The 20,733-nt window shown below is 32.1% G+C and overlaps 2 protein-coding genes across 4 annotated transcripts; one reads left to right on the top strand and one right to left on the bottom strand.

The window, feature by feature from the left end:
- Positions 1-7,022: 7,022 nt before the first annotated feature.
- Positions 7,023-10,147, top strand: LOC105127262 (metal-nicotianamine transporter YSL1-like). Of its 3 annotated transcripts, XM_011028489.1 has the most exons (8): positions 7,023-7,127; positions 7,233-7,629; positions 7,744-7,916; positions 8,195-8,289; positions 8,382-8,516; positions 8,603-8,792; positions 8,874-8,988; positions 9,112-10,147. In XM_011028489.1, the coding sequence occupies exons 2-8, from the start codon at positions 7,257-7,259 to the stop codon at positions 10,038-10,040; spliced, it is 2,010 nt and encodes a 669-aa protein (XP_011026791.1). In that variant the 5' UTR covers positions 7,023-7,127; positions 7,233-7,256; the 3' UTR covers positions 10,041-10,147. The 3 variants fall into 3 exon arrangements, with proteins under 3 accessions (XP_011026791.1, XP_011026790.1, XP_011026792.1); XM_011028488.1 differs by lacking the exon at positions 7,023-7,127 and having other exon boundaries at positions 7,148-7,629; XM_011028490.1 differs by lacking the exon at positions 7,023-7,127 and having other exon boundaries at positions 7,150-7,629; positions 9,115-10,147.
- Positions 10,148-15,939: 5,792 nt separating this feature from the next.
- On the bottom strand, positions 15,940-19,460 carry LOC105127261 (GTPase-activating protein gyp7-like). Its single transcript, XM_011028487.1, is given in 7 exon segments — positions 15,940-17,141; positions 17,143-17,237; positions 17,239-17,404; positions 17,533-17,586; positions 18,029-18,078; positions 18,221-18,356; positions 19,113-19,460. Coding segments are annotated over 7 exon segments (1,677 nt in total). The 5' UTR covers positions 19,337-19,460; the 3' UTR covers positions 15,940-16,189.
- Between the last annotated feature and the right edge of the window lie 1,273 nt (positions 19,461-20,733).

Raw genomic sequence — 20,733 nt, 5'->3', positions numbered from 1 at the left:
ACACTTATTAGGCAACATCTTCTGAAAAAGGTAACGAAATTCAGGAAAATCCACTTCCACGTACCTTGAAGATCGATCACGAGTAACAAAAGATAGATCGGATCTAACGAAAGGAAGGTCTTTTCTTGGTTACTGCGGATGCACGGCACCACTAGCTAGTGAGCAGTCACTGTCAACGTGAAAAGATCCTATTGAGCTAGCAATACGCAGCTAGGGATGAATTTTCAGTCGAAAACAAACTTACTGACGGAGTGACGATTATAAATTTATGTACAAAAACATATCTTTGCTGAGTTATATTTTGTCTGTTATTTCATTAGTAATGTAATCTTCAATGGATTTTCATGTAGAAATAGTGTGTCAAACAAAAATATTTACTGCCATTTATTATGATAGTAAATTTATAGGTGATTATGTCACTGATAAAATAAATTATTGATAATTTCATGGATAATTATATGTATATTACTAATAAAATCAAGCTATTAAAGAATTATATTTAATATTGGTAAGTCCTATAATTTTTTTAACACTCTACAATTTTTTGAGGGACTTAATCCATCAATTATTCAATTGATAACGTAAATTTTATTAGTAATTTTGTTAGTATTGCATTTAATAGTTTTAAAAAATTAAAATAAAAAAGAATTAAAATAAAATAAAATAAACCATATTTTTATTACTAATTTAAAAAACATTATTGAATGTAATTTATCTGGTAAATAAAAGTTAAAAAAAAAAAAGGAGGAGGCAAATCTTTACCAGATCCAGGATAACAATGTGGTTGACCATATATACTAGTAAGGGTCGCCAACAGCTGCTATATTCACTATATTCCTCATCTGGCTATCTCAAACTTAAATTAGGTCATCTCGGCAGTAAATCAGGTCATCCAAGTTTAAACTTGTTCTCATAAAATCTCTTAGACGGTCAAATACCCTTGGTATAATGTTAGAAATATTGTATACTTGATTTCTATCGGGTTTACTGAACAATCTATCCTCTAATCAAAAACTTAGATTGAGCTCCATATGGATCAAGAGATCATTCTCATATCTCTTATACAATTGAATATTATATATTTTCTAAAAAAAATAGCAAATTTAAAAAATTAATAACTTAACAAAAAAATTATTAAAATCCCACATACCACAAGCTTTCGAGCTCACCTATCTACGAGTTATTGCACCATTTTCTTATAGTCCTCATTTCAAATGTAGGTTTCAACAAAAAAAAATTCATCATCAAAAAGTTTCATCAGTCTTGAATCATGTTTAAACACCAAAACCTGTAAAAAAAAAATTATTGTTGGTTGAATATTTTTATATAATACAATAATTAATTAAAAGAATTTATAAAACATAATCTTAAAATTCACTTTACATGCAAAATAAACAGAATAAATCTACCAGTATGTATGGTAATAAAACTATGAATCTTATTGGTCTAGTTCTCCTCACTAGATTGTGACCACCACATGAAATGTTCAAATATTATATTTTGAATATAAGTATCCTAGATAGCCTCTAAGATATGTGTAGGTCTGAAATCCCTCCACATTACCACATCATCCCACCATGAAAAACCTTTTTTCTTTTGCATACTTTGATTTTTTTTTTTACCCCATACCAAAAATTATGCAATTTGATTCATAGAGAAAAACAATTATTGGTTAAGATTATGAAAAATAAAATTTGAACATTTAAAAAAAATCACAATTTGAATTCAATCTTAATTCAATTACTTACTTGTGTTGTGATTTTTCTATGCTCTCTTGACAATAATGTTGCCAACCTCTTTCCAATATTTTTTTTTACAAGTTAATTTCATAAAATAATTAGTTTATTAAAATTAAAAAGCTAACCAAATTAAATATTAAAAGAATTGTTTGTGTATATACTAATCTTGAACTTCCTAAACTAAGTATTAATTATAGACTTCCATTTAAGATTTTTAAAAACTTGACTTCACTAAAATAAAATTATTTAATTGCTGATTTCATCACTGATATTATTATGCAAAATAGTCTCTACATTTATGAACCTTAAATTTTATTTGTTCATTGAAATTAATTATTCAAAAATTATCATTTGTTGTTTTTTTTTTTACCATGCAGGAAAAGAAAACAAATTTATATATTGTGATTGAGCTTTCACATAACAATATATTTCTCAACGTATATATTTTTCTTAGAAGGGACACCCCTATACAAGCTAACCTTGCATTTGATGAGCCTGTTTCTAAAGAGGCTGTCTATGCTTGGTGTTTTGGTTGGCACCTAGCACCTTATAATCATTAGAAGTACTGTTAGAAAAACTAGTAGTACTCATGCTTGTATTACTCTCTAATAACTTTCTTTTCTTCATCCAAAAACATTAAATATAAAACAAGGTAATAACATTATCATTAAATTCTATTTCAAAAACATTTTGACAGCACCTTCCCTGCATAGAAGACTATATAAAATGTTATTATAAAACATCCGAATTACAAGATCAAATTCAGTTTCATCACATGAAAAACAAATATAATTTTTTAAAATTTCAAAAAACACCGTAAAATATACAAACTATACATGCACACAACACATTTCTGTATGAATAGGTTATAAAATAAGTAAACACACTAATAAATCACATATACTACGTAAAAATCATAAAAAAACTAATATAAAAGAACAAGTTAGAATAAAAAACAGGTAGGTTCGCTAACTTGATGTAGTGAATCTTTAAAAATAATTAAATAAGAATATAGATATTGATAGACTAAATGCTGGGGTAATTGAATTTGTGATGATTGAATTTATGAAAAAATAAAAGGAAAATGATGATTTTTTTTTTTTAAAAAAAAGAAGAAATGAGGGAGAGAGAGAAGATAGGACATTTTATAACTTAAATATTATTAAAAAAATTAACAAATATTAGTGACGGTTACATTGTATTAATAAATTCATCCATAATATTAACATGTGATATTTTCCAATGAAAATAACCAGGAAATATTTGTCTAACTTTAATTCTTTGAGTATTTACAGAAAGAAACTACAATGGTATGTTCCGTTAATAAATGTCATCATAGTTTTCCAACGATATCTTTTTATTGATGATTTTTTTTTTTTTGTATTAAGCAATTTTCAGATAGGGACACAAGTTCCTTTGGAATTTACGTTTGTTGTTCAAAAACAAATGTTAAAATAATATACGAGTGCAGCGGGATTAAGGATTCCAGGTTGTAATAACTTGACGCAGAATGAGATATTTGACCCAGTTATTTAAACAAAGAGTGCTGCTGAAAGAGTGGAAAAAATTGGACGGACTGGGAATATTCAACTCACCAATTATTTTCTTCAGCCGTTTTCTCATTAATCTAACTGAAAACTTTAAAGTAACCCTTAAGATATTATCTTATTATCAATTGTGTCCTATTTTATTTTATTTTATTTTATCAATCTTGCTAAATGTAATAAAAAGATTTAGATAATATTGCCCCTTCCTCCATCTATTGTCAGTGGCACACTCAAAATTAAAATGAGCTTCAACTTACTATAAAGGGCATTCCTAACATTTAATTCTATTAGTAAAATGGAGGATTTTTTCGATTTTTTAATTTTTTTTTTATAAAAACCGAACCGAATCGAAAATGATCACCCCTAGTACAAATCACATATAAATTGGATGGAGTTTTTTTCACCATGATACAAATAAATTAATAAAGGGATGAAATTACCTAATATCAATTAGAATTGGGTTAAAATTGATTGAAATAAAAGGTTTTGAACTCAATCGATAATGAGACATTGCATTGAGGGGCTAAATTGAAGTTTTTCCAAATCTAATAAGCTCATATATTTTTCATCTAAAAATGACAGGTTTGAATATCGCACAACTTGTGCTTATGAATGCCTTGGGAGATTATCGTGAGTTTTAATATAAAAAAAAATAAGAAAAAGAAACCCATAGAAAATGACAGCTTATTTATCTGTTAACACAATCAAAATGAAACCACTCCTTGCGAATAATTTAATTGATGAAATTTTAAATTTATTTTTTAATGATTATAAATTTGAGTTTTTTCATTGTTATTAAAAAAATTTCTAATCTAATAAGCTCATGTAATTTTCATCTAAAAATGATAGGTTTGAATATTGCACAACTTGTGCTCATGAGTGTTTGGAATATTATCGTGAGTTTTAATATTTAAAACAAAAAAGAGAAAAAGAAATCATTGAAATGATAGTTTTATTAATTGATTATTATTTTATTTAAAGATATTTTAACTAATTAAGTTTTATATTTATTTTTTAATAATTATAAGTTTGAGTTTTTTATAATTATTAGAGATTTATATAATTATTAATTTATAAATTTATAAAATTAATTAAATATACTAAATTAGTCTGAACACCAATATTAATAAAAAAAATTAAATAAAAATGAAACTATTCCTTTCCTAAAAAAAACCCCATGTACCATGGCTTAAGCCCGTGCATCAATTACCGATTATTTATATCATCTTTGAAATTGTGATTTAATTAGGTTTTTTTATTAAATACTTTATATAAATTATTTTTTATTATTTCATTAAATTATCTACAATTCCATCACGTATGAAATACATTCAACAAGGACTACATTCTTTTTGTTTCTTAAGCACCCAACAACACCATGTATAATATAATCAGGGAAAAAATTGGGATTGCTATTAAATTCTGCAAATGTTATGTCATCAAGCGATTTCTGTCTAATTTATATAGTGTTATTAAATAATGTTAAACACTAATTTTTTAAATAAAATATAATTAAAAAATAAAAAATAAAAAATAATTTTTATTTTTTATTTTACTAGGTCGAACTTAATTTAATGTATTTTGAGCTTGGGACCGCTCCAACTAAAATACTATAGCTGACTATACTGTTCATGTGAACAGTATACCATGCTACATTGTTCCTTTTAATACTGTTCATGTGCACAGTATACCATGCTACATTGTTCCTTTTAACCATAATAAAAATATATTACAAGAGTGGTCTTTCATTTCTTTTCTGAACAAATGGGAGAACTCAACGGATTAATTGAGAACTCAGCAGATTAATTAGCAAGAACAGTGGATAGCCATGCTCCACTGTTAATACTAATGGCTATCCACTGTTCACGCTAATTAATTAATATGAAACACTCAGAAAATAATATTCGTCTGTTTTTCTTTTTTTTGTATTTTAAATGCAAAAATAGTGTAGCATCCATGAATAATAAATTGTTTTTTTTCTTTACCAAACAAGTTATATTTGTATTTTATTTAAAACATAGACGCAACCTCATTAACAAACGTCTTCTAAATCCTACAAAATGTGGAATGGGACGGGAGTTAAATGCAACCTATGAGTTTATTGGTACTTATGGGATCACAAATTAAGAATTGAAATGAAATTTAAAGAAAAACTCTCAGGAGAGAGCGCATTTTCACATCAAACGTGCTCTCCAGTCATTAATGCTCTTTGTTTTTTTTTTTTTTGAGAAATTAACAATAGTTAAATTTGATCAACTTTTTAAATTGGTTTTAGTTATTAGAATTTGTAAAAATTAAGTGTTAGAAATATTAAAGTTTCTGTTTTTTATAACTGTTTTTATCTAATATAAAATTACAGAAAAAATTAGTCAAAATTTTCTTAAATAAAAATTTAAAAATTCAAAATTAATGACCAATAAAACTAACACGGGAATATATATATATATATATATATATAATTAACTGATTTAAATTTTTAATTGAAATATTTTCTAATATAGTGTTAAAATCAATTATTAATCAAATAATTATTTATTTAAGTATCATCATTCATTTTAATTGATAAAAAATAAAACAAAATAATAATAAATTTATATAAGTTTCCGGTCTAAAACATTTTGAAAAAATATATATTAAAAAATAATATAATCGTTTGAACTATATCATCCAAGAAGTATCTTTAAACCAATCCGTTGTGCAGGTATTGACCTGCGGTTCACATTGATTTTCGATCATGGCCCATGACAACAAAAAGACGTTTTTTTCTTCAGCCATCATTTTCCACTCCATTGCATGATTGACGCACTTGTGCATCGACATCCCCCATTGCGGTCTAACCACTCGCAGAAAAAAAGAATCTTTGCTACTAGTGAGCTAACATTTTCACAGCATTAATGGAGGGGAAGGAAACAAAAAAAGGATGTCAATGATAGGGTCAGCTATATATTCGGTCTAATGATGATCAATTTTAAGATCTTATAGGTCTACCTCTAATTGATATTAATTATAGTACATTGCTCATAATTAATTCAACATTTGATAATAAAAAATATTTTTAAAAATATTTTTTATTTATAAATATATCAAAATATTATTTTTAGATTTTTTTATTTGAGAGATCAGCCTATCTAAATTATCAAAAAAACACTAAAAAACATTAATTTGATGTTTTTTCATGTCAAATGCACCTAAACATAGTTTTGATCACAAAAACAAATGGCATATAAGTATGTGTTTGCAGTTATAGTAGAGAGTGTTTTTCAAAATAACTTTTTTTTAAAAATATATTAAAATAATTTATAGAGTGTTTTTCAAAATAACTTTTTTAAAAAACTATATTAAAATAATTTTTTTTTATTTTTGACATGAATTCACTAAACACATTAAAAAATACTAAAAATATTAATTTAATATTTTTTAAAATTTAAAAGTACTTTTAAAAAACTTATTAATAAAAAAAATTAACCGTTTTAGATGCACGATAATTTAATTTGTCCCAGTTTTGTATAAAAAGGGACATGCATAGACATGTTCAATCTGTAGGTGGGGATTGCTAGTGATGTAAAAAAAGGTAATAAATTCAATCCTGCATAGGAGAAAGTAAATTATATCATCTGATTAGTTTTGAGTTTCTAGCTTGATTACAATTGTGGACAGGCCATAAATCCCGCTTGAGCAAATGTCAAAATCACCACAGCTTACAGGCATTTTGATTAGTATATGTGAAGAGGACAAAGCTCTGATAGACGACAGTTTTCTAAGTCTATACAATTCGTCTGTAGGTGGGAAAAGAAGACTACCTAGCTCCAAGTAGATCCATGTAATAATTAAAAGAGCCAAGGTAATTAAGAACGTGCATGCATAGTTTTATATATTTGTGAACTCTATCCTCTCCTCACTTCATTTCATACATGCTGATGAGTTGATTTTTATGATACATATACAGTACTAACTACTGCCTAGCTGAGCCATGAAGATTGAAGAAGCAATAGAAAAGAAAGAGATTGAGAGGGAGGAGATGGAGATGGAGATGGAGATGGATCCACAAGATGAACCAGAAGGGTCAAGGAGACCTCAACCATGGACAAAGCAAATCACAGTAAGAGGGTTCACAGCGAGCATTCTTATTGGAGCCATCTACAGTGTGATAGTTATGAAGCTAAACCTCACAACTGGGCTGGCTCCAAATTTTAATGTCTCTGCTGCACTTCTTGCTTTTGTATTCGTTCGATCTTGGACACAAATGCTTCGAAGGGCAGGATTTGTAGTCAAACCCTTTACTCGGCAAGAGAATACGATGATACAAACCTGTGCAGTTGCATGCTTTAGCCTAGCACATGGAGGTTTAAGGCTTTGATACTCTGATCAATTACCCTTGTAGAAAACATTATTTTATCTTATAATTCCTGGCCAAGTTGAGGTTACTAACGTTGGTTTTCATTTATCTTGGGCAACAGGTGGATTTGCTTCTTATCTTTTGGGGTTAAACAGGAAGACGTATGAGTTGTCAGGGGTGCATACTGAAGGAAATCCTTCAACTTCTATAAAGGAACCTGGATTTGGTTGGATGTGTGGATACCTGTTCCTAGTTTGCTTTGTTGGTCTTTTTGTTTTGATTCCACTTAGAAAGGTATAAATAGAGCCAATAATCTTTCCATTTAGAATGATTAAAAAGTTGATGGTGTTTAATAATATTTTAAAGAATAATATAAATTATATAATAAAATTTCACTTAATAATTTAAATTTTTAAGTTAAAATTAAGCTAACGAAATGATTATCAACTTAAGATGATTTTTTTAGATAGATTACCCACTAACTAGCTAAGGTCCCAAGATCTTAATTTATGAAGCTAGGGATTTTCTTGCTGAAATATTCCTAACGGTTTGGTTTGGCCTTTTGGGTGCAGATTCTGATAGTAGACATGAATTTAACGTTTCCAAGTGGCATGGCAACTGCAGTTCTCATCAATGGTTTCCATAGCAGAGGAGATAAGATGGCAAAGTATATATATATTTACGGTCTAAATTTAACATATCTCATGTGCTATCTATAAAAACCAAACTTAGAAATAATATGATGAGTTACTATTACAGGAAACAAGTTCGTGGATTCATGAAGTACTTTTCAATCAGCTTCTTATGGGCATTTTTTCAGTGGTTTTACACTGGGAAAGAAGGATGTGGATTCTCACAGTTCCCTACTTTTGGGTTGAAAGCTTGGAAGCACACGTATTTACATCTATTTCCTCCTGATTAAATTATCCTCTATTCTACATGTTACTGACCATTTCTTTCTGGTTTTGGGTGTTTCGTAGATTTTTCTTTGATTTTAACACCACTTTCATTGGAGCTGGAATGCTTGTTTCTCATCTAGTGAACTTGTCTTTACTTCTTGGAGCTGTGCTCTCATATGGGGTTATGTGGCCACTTATTGGTCAACTTAAGGGAGACTGGTTTCCAGCTTCTTTAGAAGAAACTAGCATGAAGAGTTTGTATGGTTACAAGGTCAGAAACAGATAATAGTGTACGGTTTTCTTAGCCTTCTAAAATTTTATTGATCCTTAATTTATGGCTGTAATTTGACAGGTTTTCTTAGCAGTTGCTCTCATCCTAGGAGATGGGCTCTACAATTTCGTTAAGGTAATGGTTTGTACAATCATCAATGTTCATGGCAGAGTACGGGACAAGAAACTCAGTGAAGGTAAATTGGAGATCCTTTTATTTTATCCTCTACAGCTCTTTCCTGTTCTGTAACCAAATGCTGCTAAGTAGATTGAAGCTTCAGTTGCAGTGTACACTGCTTGTTAACTGTATTTTTTCCCAGCAGCTGTGGATCACCAGAAGAAGCACCTTGATGATCAAAGAATAAATGAAACGTTCCTCAGAGAGACAATACCTTTGTGGGTAGCAGTCATTGGATACATAGCCTTCTCTATTCTATCCGTAATTGCAGTGCCAATCATATTTCCTCAACTTAAGTGGTATTATGTCATTGCCGCTTATGTTCTTGCTCCATCTTTAGCATTTTGCAATGCCTATGGAGCTGGTCTAACCGATATAAACATGGCCTATAATTATGGGAAAGTTGCGCTCTTTGTGCTAGCAGCGGTATCCGGGAGAGAGAATGGTGTGGTGGCAGCACTTGCCGGATGTGGCCTTGTTAAATCTGTTCTTTCTGTTGCTTGCATCCTGATGCAGGATTTCAAAACAGCACAATTGACATCCACCTCCCCCAGAGCAATGTTTTTGAGTCAGGTTGTTGGCACAGTAATTGGGTGCATCGCAGCTCCTAGCAGTTTTTTCCTATTTTACAAGGCATTTGATGTTGGAAATCCATATGGAGAATTTAAAGCTCCTTATGCCCTAATTTACAGAAACATGGCAATTCTAGGTGTTGATGGTTTCTCAGCTCTGCCCCAACATTGCTTGCAGCTATGCTATGGTTTCTTTGCTTTTGCTATAGCAATTAACCTGGTGAGAGATTTTTCACCGCAGAAGATCGGACAATGGATGCCACTTCCTATGGTCATGGGTGTTCCATTTCTCATTGGTGCTTCCTTTGCGATAGATATGAGTATTGGAAGTTTGATTGTTTTAATATGGCATAAACGAAACACCAAGAAAGCTGAGTTCATGGTTCCTGCTGTCGCCTCAGGATTAATCTGTGGAGAAGGGCTGTGGACTCTTCCTGAAGCTGTTCTTGCTTTGGCCCAAGTAAAGCCACCTATCTGCATGAAATTTGTAGCTTCCTAGAAAGAACTTACTCGATACATATTGCAAGTTCCAGAAAAATTGTTGTCAGATTATATCACCAAAATGGGCGTTAATAATACTTAATCCCCCTAGCTTTGACTAACGCAGCCTGTAAAATGCCTCCCGTTTCATTTAATTTCCGCACTGCAGATCGAAAGCAGGCCGAAGCCAATTATAAGGCAGTACACATTTTCTCTCCGTGCAGTATGCACCAGATGAAAAGAAATGCGCGCGCGCGAGCGCATGTGTGTGCTGAAAGGAACTCTCAAAGATTTAAGAGTCTTAATCAAACATGGAAATTGATCAAATCTCCACAATTTGCCTCATTTCTCTCTACCTTGCCATAGGATGAAAATTACTGAAAACTTCAGGCAAAATATTGCTCTGTAAATTAAAAGCCTTATGCTTCCAGTCGTACATCATTGCGTGAAAGTGTCATGGATGGCTCCAACCCCAATTCTAAGTCATTGGAATTGCTACAAAAATGCAATATACTGTTTGGTGCCAATGTTACTATTGAAACAAAACAAGAAATCGAACTCATCTGCTATAATCCGCATCAAAAGTCTCGACAAGATCACTCACCTGCCACCCTAAACTAAAATAATGTACAGCAATTGATCAAGCAGAGAAAAAAATGCGATGACAAAAATTCTTCCATATACAACTTATTTGAACGACCATATTCCAGTTTCAATACATGAATCATACATCTTCAAAAGAAAAGAAGGACTAACTGCAATCAGCTTGTTACGATACCTGCCAAGACCTCACTCTTGCCTAACTGCAATCAGCTTGTATACCAGACGGATTGCATCAAGCCATCCATCCAGGGATTCCCACGAGTCAGCAAGCTGATCCATGGGCAGAATTTAAACATGGTTTCTTGCTGTGAAACAAAATACCTTCTATCCCCAGTTTTTGGATAAAAGCCCTCAAAAGGTAAAGATAACAGCTTACTGAAGCACAGTAAAGGTAGAATTAACAAAAAAAAAAAATCTTTCCTCTTTCTAATAATCTTGAATACAAGCAGAAGAGGGGAAGAGTTTCGATAAAAGCACCGACTCGTAGTTCAGTCACCTAAACTCTATCCTGCCCTGTTTAGAACTCTGAAGCAAAGACAAAATCATTTGAGTGGAAATCAGGTAGAAAAGAGATTGCTTGCGATATGGAAATATACATCCTGATAAAATCTATAAAAATAAAAAAAGATAATCCAAACCAAATGTGGAGGTATTGATTGAATCCAAAATAATAGAACAAGAAGGTTGGATAGGAAGTTCAGTTTTTCATGTGCCCATATTAACCAGAAACAGCAGCGTAGGGGTCAAGGCAAAAAGATTTGGGCAACATGCAAAATGAACCCAAAGCACAAGAACTAGTAGATAATCCGAGGTTTGGGAAATGGTCAACCAATCAAAGACAATAATGGAGCTCATCAGAAAATGTCCCTCCCCAACGTCAAAAGTCTAAGAAAAGATACAAGAACCTAAGCGAGAACTAACTACTGAGAAAGAGGTTATCTACCACAGATTAGACATTTTAGGATGAAATAACAACCATAAACTCAGAAAATTCATTACTAACCATGGAACGCACAAGCCTCAATGCGCTGCTGTATACCAGTAAAGAATCGAGTAAAATTAGCTTTAAATTATAATCCTTTTGCTAAGTGAACAGAAACATGCCTCTCAGAATTTAAATAAGCACTTCCAATTCAGGCACAGAAAACCGGTGGAGAAAATATATGTGTGTGCAGTGCTTGCGGAGTAATTAGGTTTTAATGCATGAGCAGCCACTATATGTAGAGAGCAGACTGCCTATACGACTCGTTAGGGGAAACAATCCTTAGCCCATGCTGCCAAAAAAACATTATGAATTTGGGACTTAATCCATTTGATTTCTGGGAGGATACGCAAAGACAGTCGATTATATTGTTTTGACCAACAAATTAAATAAAGCAAGGCAATAGATATAATCACAGTAGAAACATTGTATTACAGATGAGGATGGAAATGATCAAACTAACCAAGACAGTTCCAAGGTTGCATATCGCTCGATGGAAATAAAATTGCGACTGAATTGCTGCACGGAACTGCATTAGAAACTGTTACAATCCTATGTGAATGCTGGAATGAACTCAGGATTGGATGGCAGCAGGTAGCAGCAGACCTCATAGCAGAAGAATGCAGCAGCAGTAGATTCAATTACACGTGGCTTTGTAAATAACTGAATAAACAGAATTAGTTAGAGTTAGTTGATGAATAAGAAACATGTTAGTGATGAGAAAATGTCAGCTAGCATTTTTGTATTAGCTTAGAAATCTGATATAAATGTAATGGCCAGTTGACGTAGGAAGCAAGAAATTAATGAAGAACACACATTTTCTGTATCTTTTCTTCTTCTTTCTTCTCTTTATTCTTATCTTTCCAATCCTCCGATCATAAAAGAAACATGTAAAAGCGGATCGTATGAACAGAAGATACAAGTAGACCTATTCTTAGGACATAAAACAAATCAAAATTTCCTTCCGGCTTGTCCAATACATGCATCCAGACACTCTAATACCTTCAAATGACTTTTTGTACCTTGCTAATTGCAGTTCTCACAATTGTTTGCAGGAACAATTGCACTGAGTTCCTACAATTGTAAAATTCAGTATAGCATCAAACAAACTACCTAGACAATCACACATACCAGAACATCATAAGGTATTAATATTTAAAAGAAAAAAAAGGCTCTGCAAAAGTTCTCTTTGGAAAAAAAGCGTATAAACAGTGCTGAATTAGGAGAACCATATAGTTGACAAAATACCTGTAGAGCAAGTCCCCAATTATTAAGTACCTGAAATGGATTTCATAAATGGTAAGGTCAATATAAACAAAAGGGAGAATTACGGATTCTAGCTTCAGATGAAAAAAAAAAAAGAACTTTTACGAATTTAATAAAAAATAATCCTAGGGACTGTTCCAATTAAGTTGGACAGCTTTTTCGTAGTTTTTCATTGCCTGCAAAAACAAATTATTGTAGACTCACTTATCTAATAGAATTTTCTTGGAGGAAAATATAATTATAACCTACGTTACCTAAACTATGATAACCTTGATGAGCCGTGTATGAGATGTAACAAAGGAGGGAGCTCCACTTTTGATAGTTATTGTAATCCATTGATTTTTACTCATGGCCTCTTTAATTTGTATAATTTTTCTGAAAATAAAAGGGATAAATTTGCTAAAATAAACTTTAGTAGAACCGCTCACCTTTACTAGAAGAGTGTTAAATAATATCTATGGACTAGGGGTAAATCTTCTATTACCAATTAGATTGAGATAAAATAAAATTAGAGAAATATCTACTCTAATCTTATAAAAATAATTGTTTAGATTAATATATTAATCTTGAACAACTAAGCAAGACTATTAGTGAGTTTGTTACTTAATTTGATGAATATAAAATGAGTTCTAGAGTCAAGTGTGCTAAATATCAAGGTTTTGATCATATTGTAGCCAACTATACCACTAAACCCCATTCATCAAAGAATAAAAGAATATAGGTGAAGAGAAATGATATCGTAATTAAGTGTTTGAACTCAATCTTGATAAATTTCATAACTTATATAAAGATGATATGAAAGAAAAAGGAACTTAACACAATAAGTCTTAATAAGTTTGTAAATGAGGTTCAAAAAAAAATTGTAATGTTTGTTTTGGTTGTAGATGAAGTTTTAGAAAACTCTCAAACGAAATCACTTAAAAAGGTAAGTGTGGTTAGAAAAGTTTCAAGATATGAACTCTCAAACGAAATCACTTAAAAAGATAAGTGTGGTTAGAAAAGTTTCAAGATATATGTTATTCTAAACTCTAAGGTTTTGTACCATTTATATGTGACAAAGAAGAAGGGGATGATCATGATTTACTAGAATGTATTCGATCCATATTCACTCAAGTTTTAAATAATGCTTATTTCATTCCATATAGTGTACTTGTTCACAAACCTAAGATATGTGTAGGTCTTTTTATGTCTCTTCTCGTGCAATGACGTCTAACTCAACTTAGTCTTTTATACTTAGAGTTTATGGTTTGTATATTAAGATCATAAAACAAATTTAAGCAAGTAATGAATAATACAAACTTCAAGCTGATTTATATAAGTTTCATAATATTTATTTCATGATACTAATTAAACTTGAATAGGGTCTTATTTGGTCTTACTTCTATTTTTAACATAAAGGATCCTAGTTATATATAAAAGACAATAACATATCCTTGATGAGACTTTTGAAATCATTACCCTATTAACCTTACTACTGATATAAAAAGAATATATTGATGTTATTTTGGATGCATAAGTTCTTTTTACTAATGATGATAAGTTTAATGAATCATAGTTTGTGGCAAGGCGGCGTGCTTTAAATTGTACTTAAATCACTAGAGATACATTACAATAGTTTAATTAAGATTTTTTGGAGTATTATTGGAGCTTCATGGAGTTATACTAGATCGAGTTTCTTCAACCCCAAGAAAGCTGGTAAAGACACTAAACCAGGGACACGGTTCACATAAATGTATGATTGAAGATGATAAAGGACAACCCAATCTTTCTTTCTCAGTTGAAAGATTGTGCACATTCAAGCCTATATTATTGGATTTTATTTAGGTTTCTTATTGGGGTTAATTTATGTTATCTTGTTGAATATTTTATGTAGTAAGCTATAATCCCAATTGTTAATAGTAGTTAAGGTTTTCTTATTTATATGTAATTTTTTACATTGTAGATAATTTTTTAGATGAATTAAAAGATCTTGGGTATTTTCACATATAATACTAGTTAAAAAAAAAAAGAAACTAATAATACAAGTAAAATAATTTTTGACACTAGTTAAAAAAAAATAGCTAATAATACAAGTAAAATAATTTTTGACGAAACAGCACAATTTAGAACATGTCACAATTAGGAAGAACGACTATGTAAGAAGTTAAGGTAGGGAATATCAATTTCTAGAAAAATTGTTAAAATAAACCCGTATAAATTTCAAAGAAAAGAGAGGAGTGAGAGAGAGAGAAGAAAGAAAAAGACACTAGAAGCATACTAAAAGCATGATTACGACATTATCAATATCATAATAAAAAAGTCAATGAGAGAAATTCAACAAAACTAAAAAAAGTCACAAATGATAACAAGAGTTGGCCACATTCTCTACCTAAAAGCAAATGAATTGCTCATAGTGTGTGGCCCACTATAATTATTATTGGCAACCTTTTTTAATATTATCAAATTCATCTCATTATATTCTTTTAAATGATATCAATGATATTGTAATTAAAATTTTAATGTGTCATTAGGATTTTTTTTTCTTTTCTAATTATAATTGTTAACTTATCTTTGACCAAAATATAGTTAACTTTTGTCATTACCTTTCTTGATGTCATAATTTTTTTAATGGTATTAACATTATTATAATCAAAGCTGTCATCAAAATTTTCAATGGTATTAATATTGTTATAATCAAAGCTCCATCCTATCTTTAAACTTTTTTCCTTTTGTTCTCTTTCCTTTTCTTTTTTTAGATTTATATTAGTACATTTTAACAATTTTTTTAAAAAAAATAAATATTCTTAAACTCAGACTTTAAAAAAAATTTAAAAATAAATATTCTTAAACTCAGACTTTTTACAAAATCATATAGTCATCATCCTATACCATTTCATCAAAAATATTAATTATTATATTTTTCCAGGTTTTCTTAAAAACAATGATAATTTTCAAAAAAAAATACAGATTTTCCTCCCCCTTTTCTTTCCTCTCTTCTCATGCTGCTTTTCTTCTTGTCCCCACCCTATTCTTTTTATTCTTTCCCTTCTTTTCTAAATCTCCCTTGTCGAAAGACCAAAGAAATAAAAAAACGAAGATTAGAAATGCTAATTTTGCAATAATGCCACCATCACTCGAGGTGGGCTGAGTGCGGGCACCGCATTCGGATTTCCATAAACTTACCCCATTACACAAATTGCCTTAAGTTGCGTTTGTTAAGTGATCTGAAGATCCCTTAGTTTTGAAGGGATCTGAACATTGCGACAAGGACAAAAGGAAAAAAAAATGGAAATCTATAGAGAACAAGGGAGATAAAGAGGTTTAGGAAAGATTCTTTCTTAAATCTTGTCGTGCAGGTTGCCCACCAAGTCATGAGCATCATCGAGAAGCTTCCAGACATCCAACTGGCCAGTCATGCTATTGCACTCTCTCATGATCTCATCCATACTGCTGTACTTCTCAATGATCAGTTTCCTCCTCTGCAGCACACAAGCTGCTATTGCATAAAGCAGCAAATCATCACTAGGAGGGGCCCTTAGCCTCATCCTCCCCCAGGCAGACTGGGCAATCCCTGCCCGTATTGCTGCCTGGTCAGCCCACATCACCTCCCAGAGGCAGAGTGTTTGATCAAGGTTTAACTCCCTTCTGAAAAGAACCACCACCATTCTGTACACAAAGAAGCAGTCTTCCGCTTGAAGCTTCTCCAGGTGCTTGTAGAGATGGCTATCCTTGCACTTGATTATCTTGGAAACAAGACCCAGTTGCCTCCGGATTCCCACTTCATCGAGACGGAAATTGTGCCGGGCTTTCTTCATGAAGCCCACAAAACACCAGAAGGCTAAAAAATCCTCCTCCATCACTGCAATAATGGGTGAGAGTAAATCACTCATTCCTTGACAGTAACCAATCTCAGGATCATAAAGTGCATATGCCTCAAGGATAGTGACAAGGCGAGCAGCATGAAAGATCCTGCTTGGCTCCAAGTGATCATAGTCCTGCAACCCTACACTCTCAGCGAACTGCCATGCCTTCATCTCTGGTACTGCAGCCTGAGATGGCGAGTACATTATCCATTCACCATTTGCCTGCACTGCATCAACACGCATGATTCTCAGCTGCAATTTCAACTTGCTTTCTGTCTCAGAGGGAGAGGAATTCCCCCAAGAAGGCAGATGAAAATCATTTTCACCAGTAAATTCAGTTGCAAGAAAAGATTCTGCGATTTCAGGTTCTTCAGAGGAATCAGGATCACTTGACTCTGTGTCTCCAGCCAAGCCATCTTCATAAGTGACCATCTCCTTCCAATATCGAGTCAGAGCCCTGAGGGGCTTGGTCGGGGCAATCCGAATCCTCGGCAGTTATGTTGCCTTGCTCAGCAGAAGGTGACCCTCCTGGAACTAGCAACATCTTCTAATCTAGGAGAATCCATAACTTGACTCAAGTCCCTACTAACCTCAGCGCTGCTGATTTCAGCAGCTTCCTTGGCCTTAAAACTCCTGTCATTGCATTTGAGCTTCCGCCAGCACTGTTTCCGTAGATTCTCATATTCTTTTCTGCAGTGCATTTATATATAAGAACCTTGACTACCGAAAGAACAGAAAACCCAAGATTACAAGGAATTTGGAAAAGAGATAAGGTTTCATCCATCACTAAAAACTGTATTGAGAGAGAATTATGGTACCTTTTCTGATCTCTGATGCAATCTCTTTCTTCCTTGGAACTGTTCACATCATAGCTGTTGAAAATAACTCGGCATGAATACAAAGAGCAGTGTTAATGCATCCTCACAACAAAAGAACACAAACAAAAAGAAAAAAGCTTCCTAGGAAGAACAATCAGAAAATAATAGCATAAATTGCAAGTGCGTGTTCCAAATTGGAAAATTATAAATGTTGAGACCTTTTCTATGAGATTGTTTGCATTCAGCAAATTTGTTGCCAACAATTACATTGTTCCTAGCCTACAATTAATGATTTTTCCAAATATACAGATAGAGCACCTTGTGACAGCCCAAATTTAATGACAGAATGTACTGATAAAAAGCTGTTATTTTGCTTAATTATAAATAAAACATCAGAAGGAAAAATAAAGTAGATAAGAAACCCAACTCAACCAAATTTTTGGCATGTAGATTCTAAGAAAATCAAATATAAACAGACACACAAACAAGAACTTACATTCCAAGGAGAAATGGCCAAACCTCTGGTCTAAGACTTGGATCAATACCCTGCATTAGAGTTTGGGAAAAGATAACACTCCATCAGCAGTTGGAAATAAAGCATCAAGGACATAAAAACAACAACATGAGACCTGATGAATAACTAAACAAAACGGTAAAAAATTCAGTCACGGTAGAGACAGCAACATACCCCACTTCGTGCTTTCTTCAGAAACTTAACACCACCATCACACAGTTTCCCATCAGGCACAGATAAACTTTTCCATTGCTTTGGTAAAAGCGCTTGTTTTCTTCTCCTACGCGACCAAGGTGATTTAAGCCCACCCCTGTGATGAAAAAAGAAACAAAAATAAGTTATTTGATAATAATCATCAACGAAAACCAGATTCCCAAACCACAAAATAGACCTCGATTTTCTTTTTTCACATATCGAATCAGAGAGGGTATAAGCAATTTGCTTTCACTGCCTTCCTAAATGGGAGAACGCATTGAACAGCTAACTCTATGAGTGACAATTATTCTTTCACAAGGCACTTTAGAATTTATTCTTCTACTGAAGTTTAAACATTTTAGTTGCACATCGCATCTACACCATCACAGATTCAAGAAATGTTCCGGAATTCTAATAACAACAGCAAAAGGCAAGAGAAAGGAGCGAAAGATTCAGAATCTAGCAAGATAGAATAACATGGCGAGCAAAAGGGATCATTTTTAGACAACTAAGAGATTGCCAAAAAAAACTGAAAACTTGATATAGAGGAATAGAAGAACTCACCGATTAGTGGAAACTGGTGAGGAAGAAGATGATGAAGGCGACGATGACAAGGAAGCAACAACTAATAAAATTGATCTCAAATGAATCCACGATGAAGACGACGACGGTGAGGAGGAATTTGACGGCGAAGAAGATGAAGAGGAACGAGTGTGGCTTCGCCTTAAGGCTTTCATCAACGGTTTCTGCTGCGTCAACATCTAGATATATCTATCTAGGGTTTCTTTGGGGACGGTTAATCTAAATTTAGAATTAGAGACTCGGTTATTCGAAAGAATTAGGATTTTGATTGTTGATTTTGTTGTTTTACCTCCGAGAATAGACGACGGTGCCGGCCAAGGCGATACCGGCCATGGCCGTGACAGCGATGGCGATACCAACATTGGAAGGAGCCGTAGCGGCACCCCAGAAACCACCGCCAGCGCCACCAACAATCCAGCCGTTCCTCCCCGACCTGGTGCTTCCAGTGCTAGCTTCGGCGAACACAATCCATTTCCAAAAGACACCGCCACCGGTGGAGAAGGAGAAGAGCATGAGCAGTCAAATGACGGAGATGACACTGTGGGATAGCGGATTCGACAACACCATCACCAAAGTGAAGAAACCCCCAAGGCCTCTCTCTCTCTCGATATTTCAATTGCTTTTTCAGTGTTCAACTCTCTTACATGAAGGAAACCATTATAGCGTGATTTTATTTTATTATTGTTTGCTAGCCTTTTCTTTTAAAGAAAATTATAGTTTAATTCCTGTTTTTCAGGTTTTTGCGTGGTAGTCCTTGCTTAGATATGTTTTTTTTAACATGTTATTATAATAAAAAAAAACTCTAAGTAAAATCGTAAAATATTTAAGTGTGTATATATAATTAAATTAATTAAAAATTATTTTAAAATAGATTCTTTAAACAAAATAAAAGAAAAAAGACACAAATCTAAATATAAATAAAAAAAAATTAAAAATAAATATATAAAAAATCAAGTTAAGTCAGGTTAGGCCAACCAATATATTTTATAGGACCAAGCATTTTAAGCTTTTTTTTTCTTTGTATTTAGGGCAAATAACTTAAAAAAACAAATCAAACAATATATTGCATGTGTTATCTAATTTCTAATTACTATAATTATTAAAAAAAATAGGTTAATAGTTTTTTAGACCCAATCAACTTATTTTTTTACTCAAAATAACTAAAAAATATCATAGTGAATCTGATAAATCCACTAATGATCTCATAAAACCATTATAAAACTTGAAATTAACTCAAAACAAAAAAAACTTACCAAAATCACATTTAATTTTCTTGGAAATTTCAAGGTAAATAAACCCCTAACATGTGCTTTCCTCATCAAAAGAAGAATTTTGACATCAATTTCAATATTTTTATGTCTGTCTAATTGATATAAACAAAGATTTTATTTTTCTAATGCTATATTTCCATGATTTTTTTTCATTTCTCTTATATCAAAGTCAAAAAATAGAAAAAATAAAGTTTAGCATCCAAATTAATTTTTTGTCCTTTAATTTTGGAAACTAAAGGGAGCCAATATCAATAATTTGTAAAATATAAGAGCTATAATAAATATTTTTTTCTAAATATTTTAGAACCATTCATTCCCAATAATGATAATAATAGTACTGATAATAATGTAATATGAGTGCTTCCATACATTGGTTGATATTTTCAGGAAAGCATTTATCCAAGGTCATTTAAACATGCCAGCAAATAAAAGGAAGAAAAGTAAAAACCAAGGCAAAAACAGAAGTCAAAAGACAAGTTATGGTATGACAAGGGCAAAATGAAAGGTGGATTCTATCAGATGGCACCACAAAATAGGTGGAGGAAAGGAAGAAGAGAGGCCATGGCGGACAGAGACACTCATTTGTGCCGGACCACATGCCTTTGCTTTTCCCTGCACTCCGATCTAAAAGTAGTCACA

Source organism: Populus euphratica, unplaced genomic scaffold, assembly GCF_000495115.2.
Source record: "Populus euphratica unplaced genomic scaffold, PopEup_1.0 scaffold7.1, whole genome shotgun sequence".
NCBI classification, from domain to species: Eukaryota; Viridiplantae; Streptophyta; class Magnoliopsida; order Malpighiales; family Salicaceae; genus Populus; species Populus euphratica.
The sequence above is the reverse complement of the archived record's forward strand: the minus strand, read 5'-3'. Positions and strand labels throughout refer to the sequence as shown.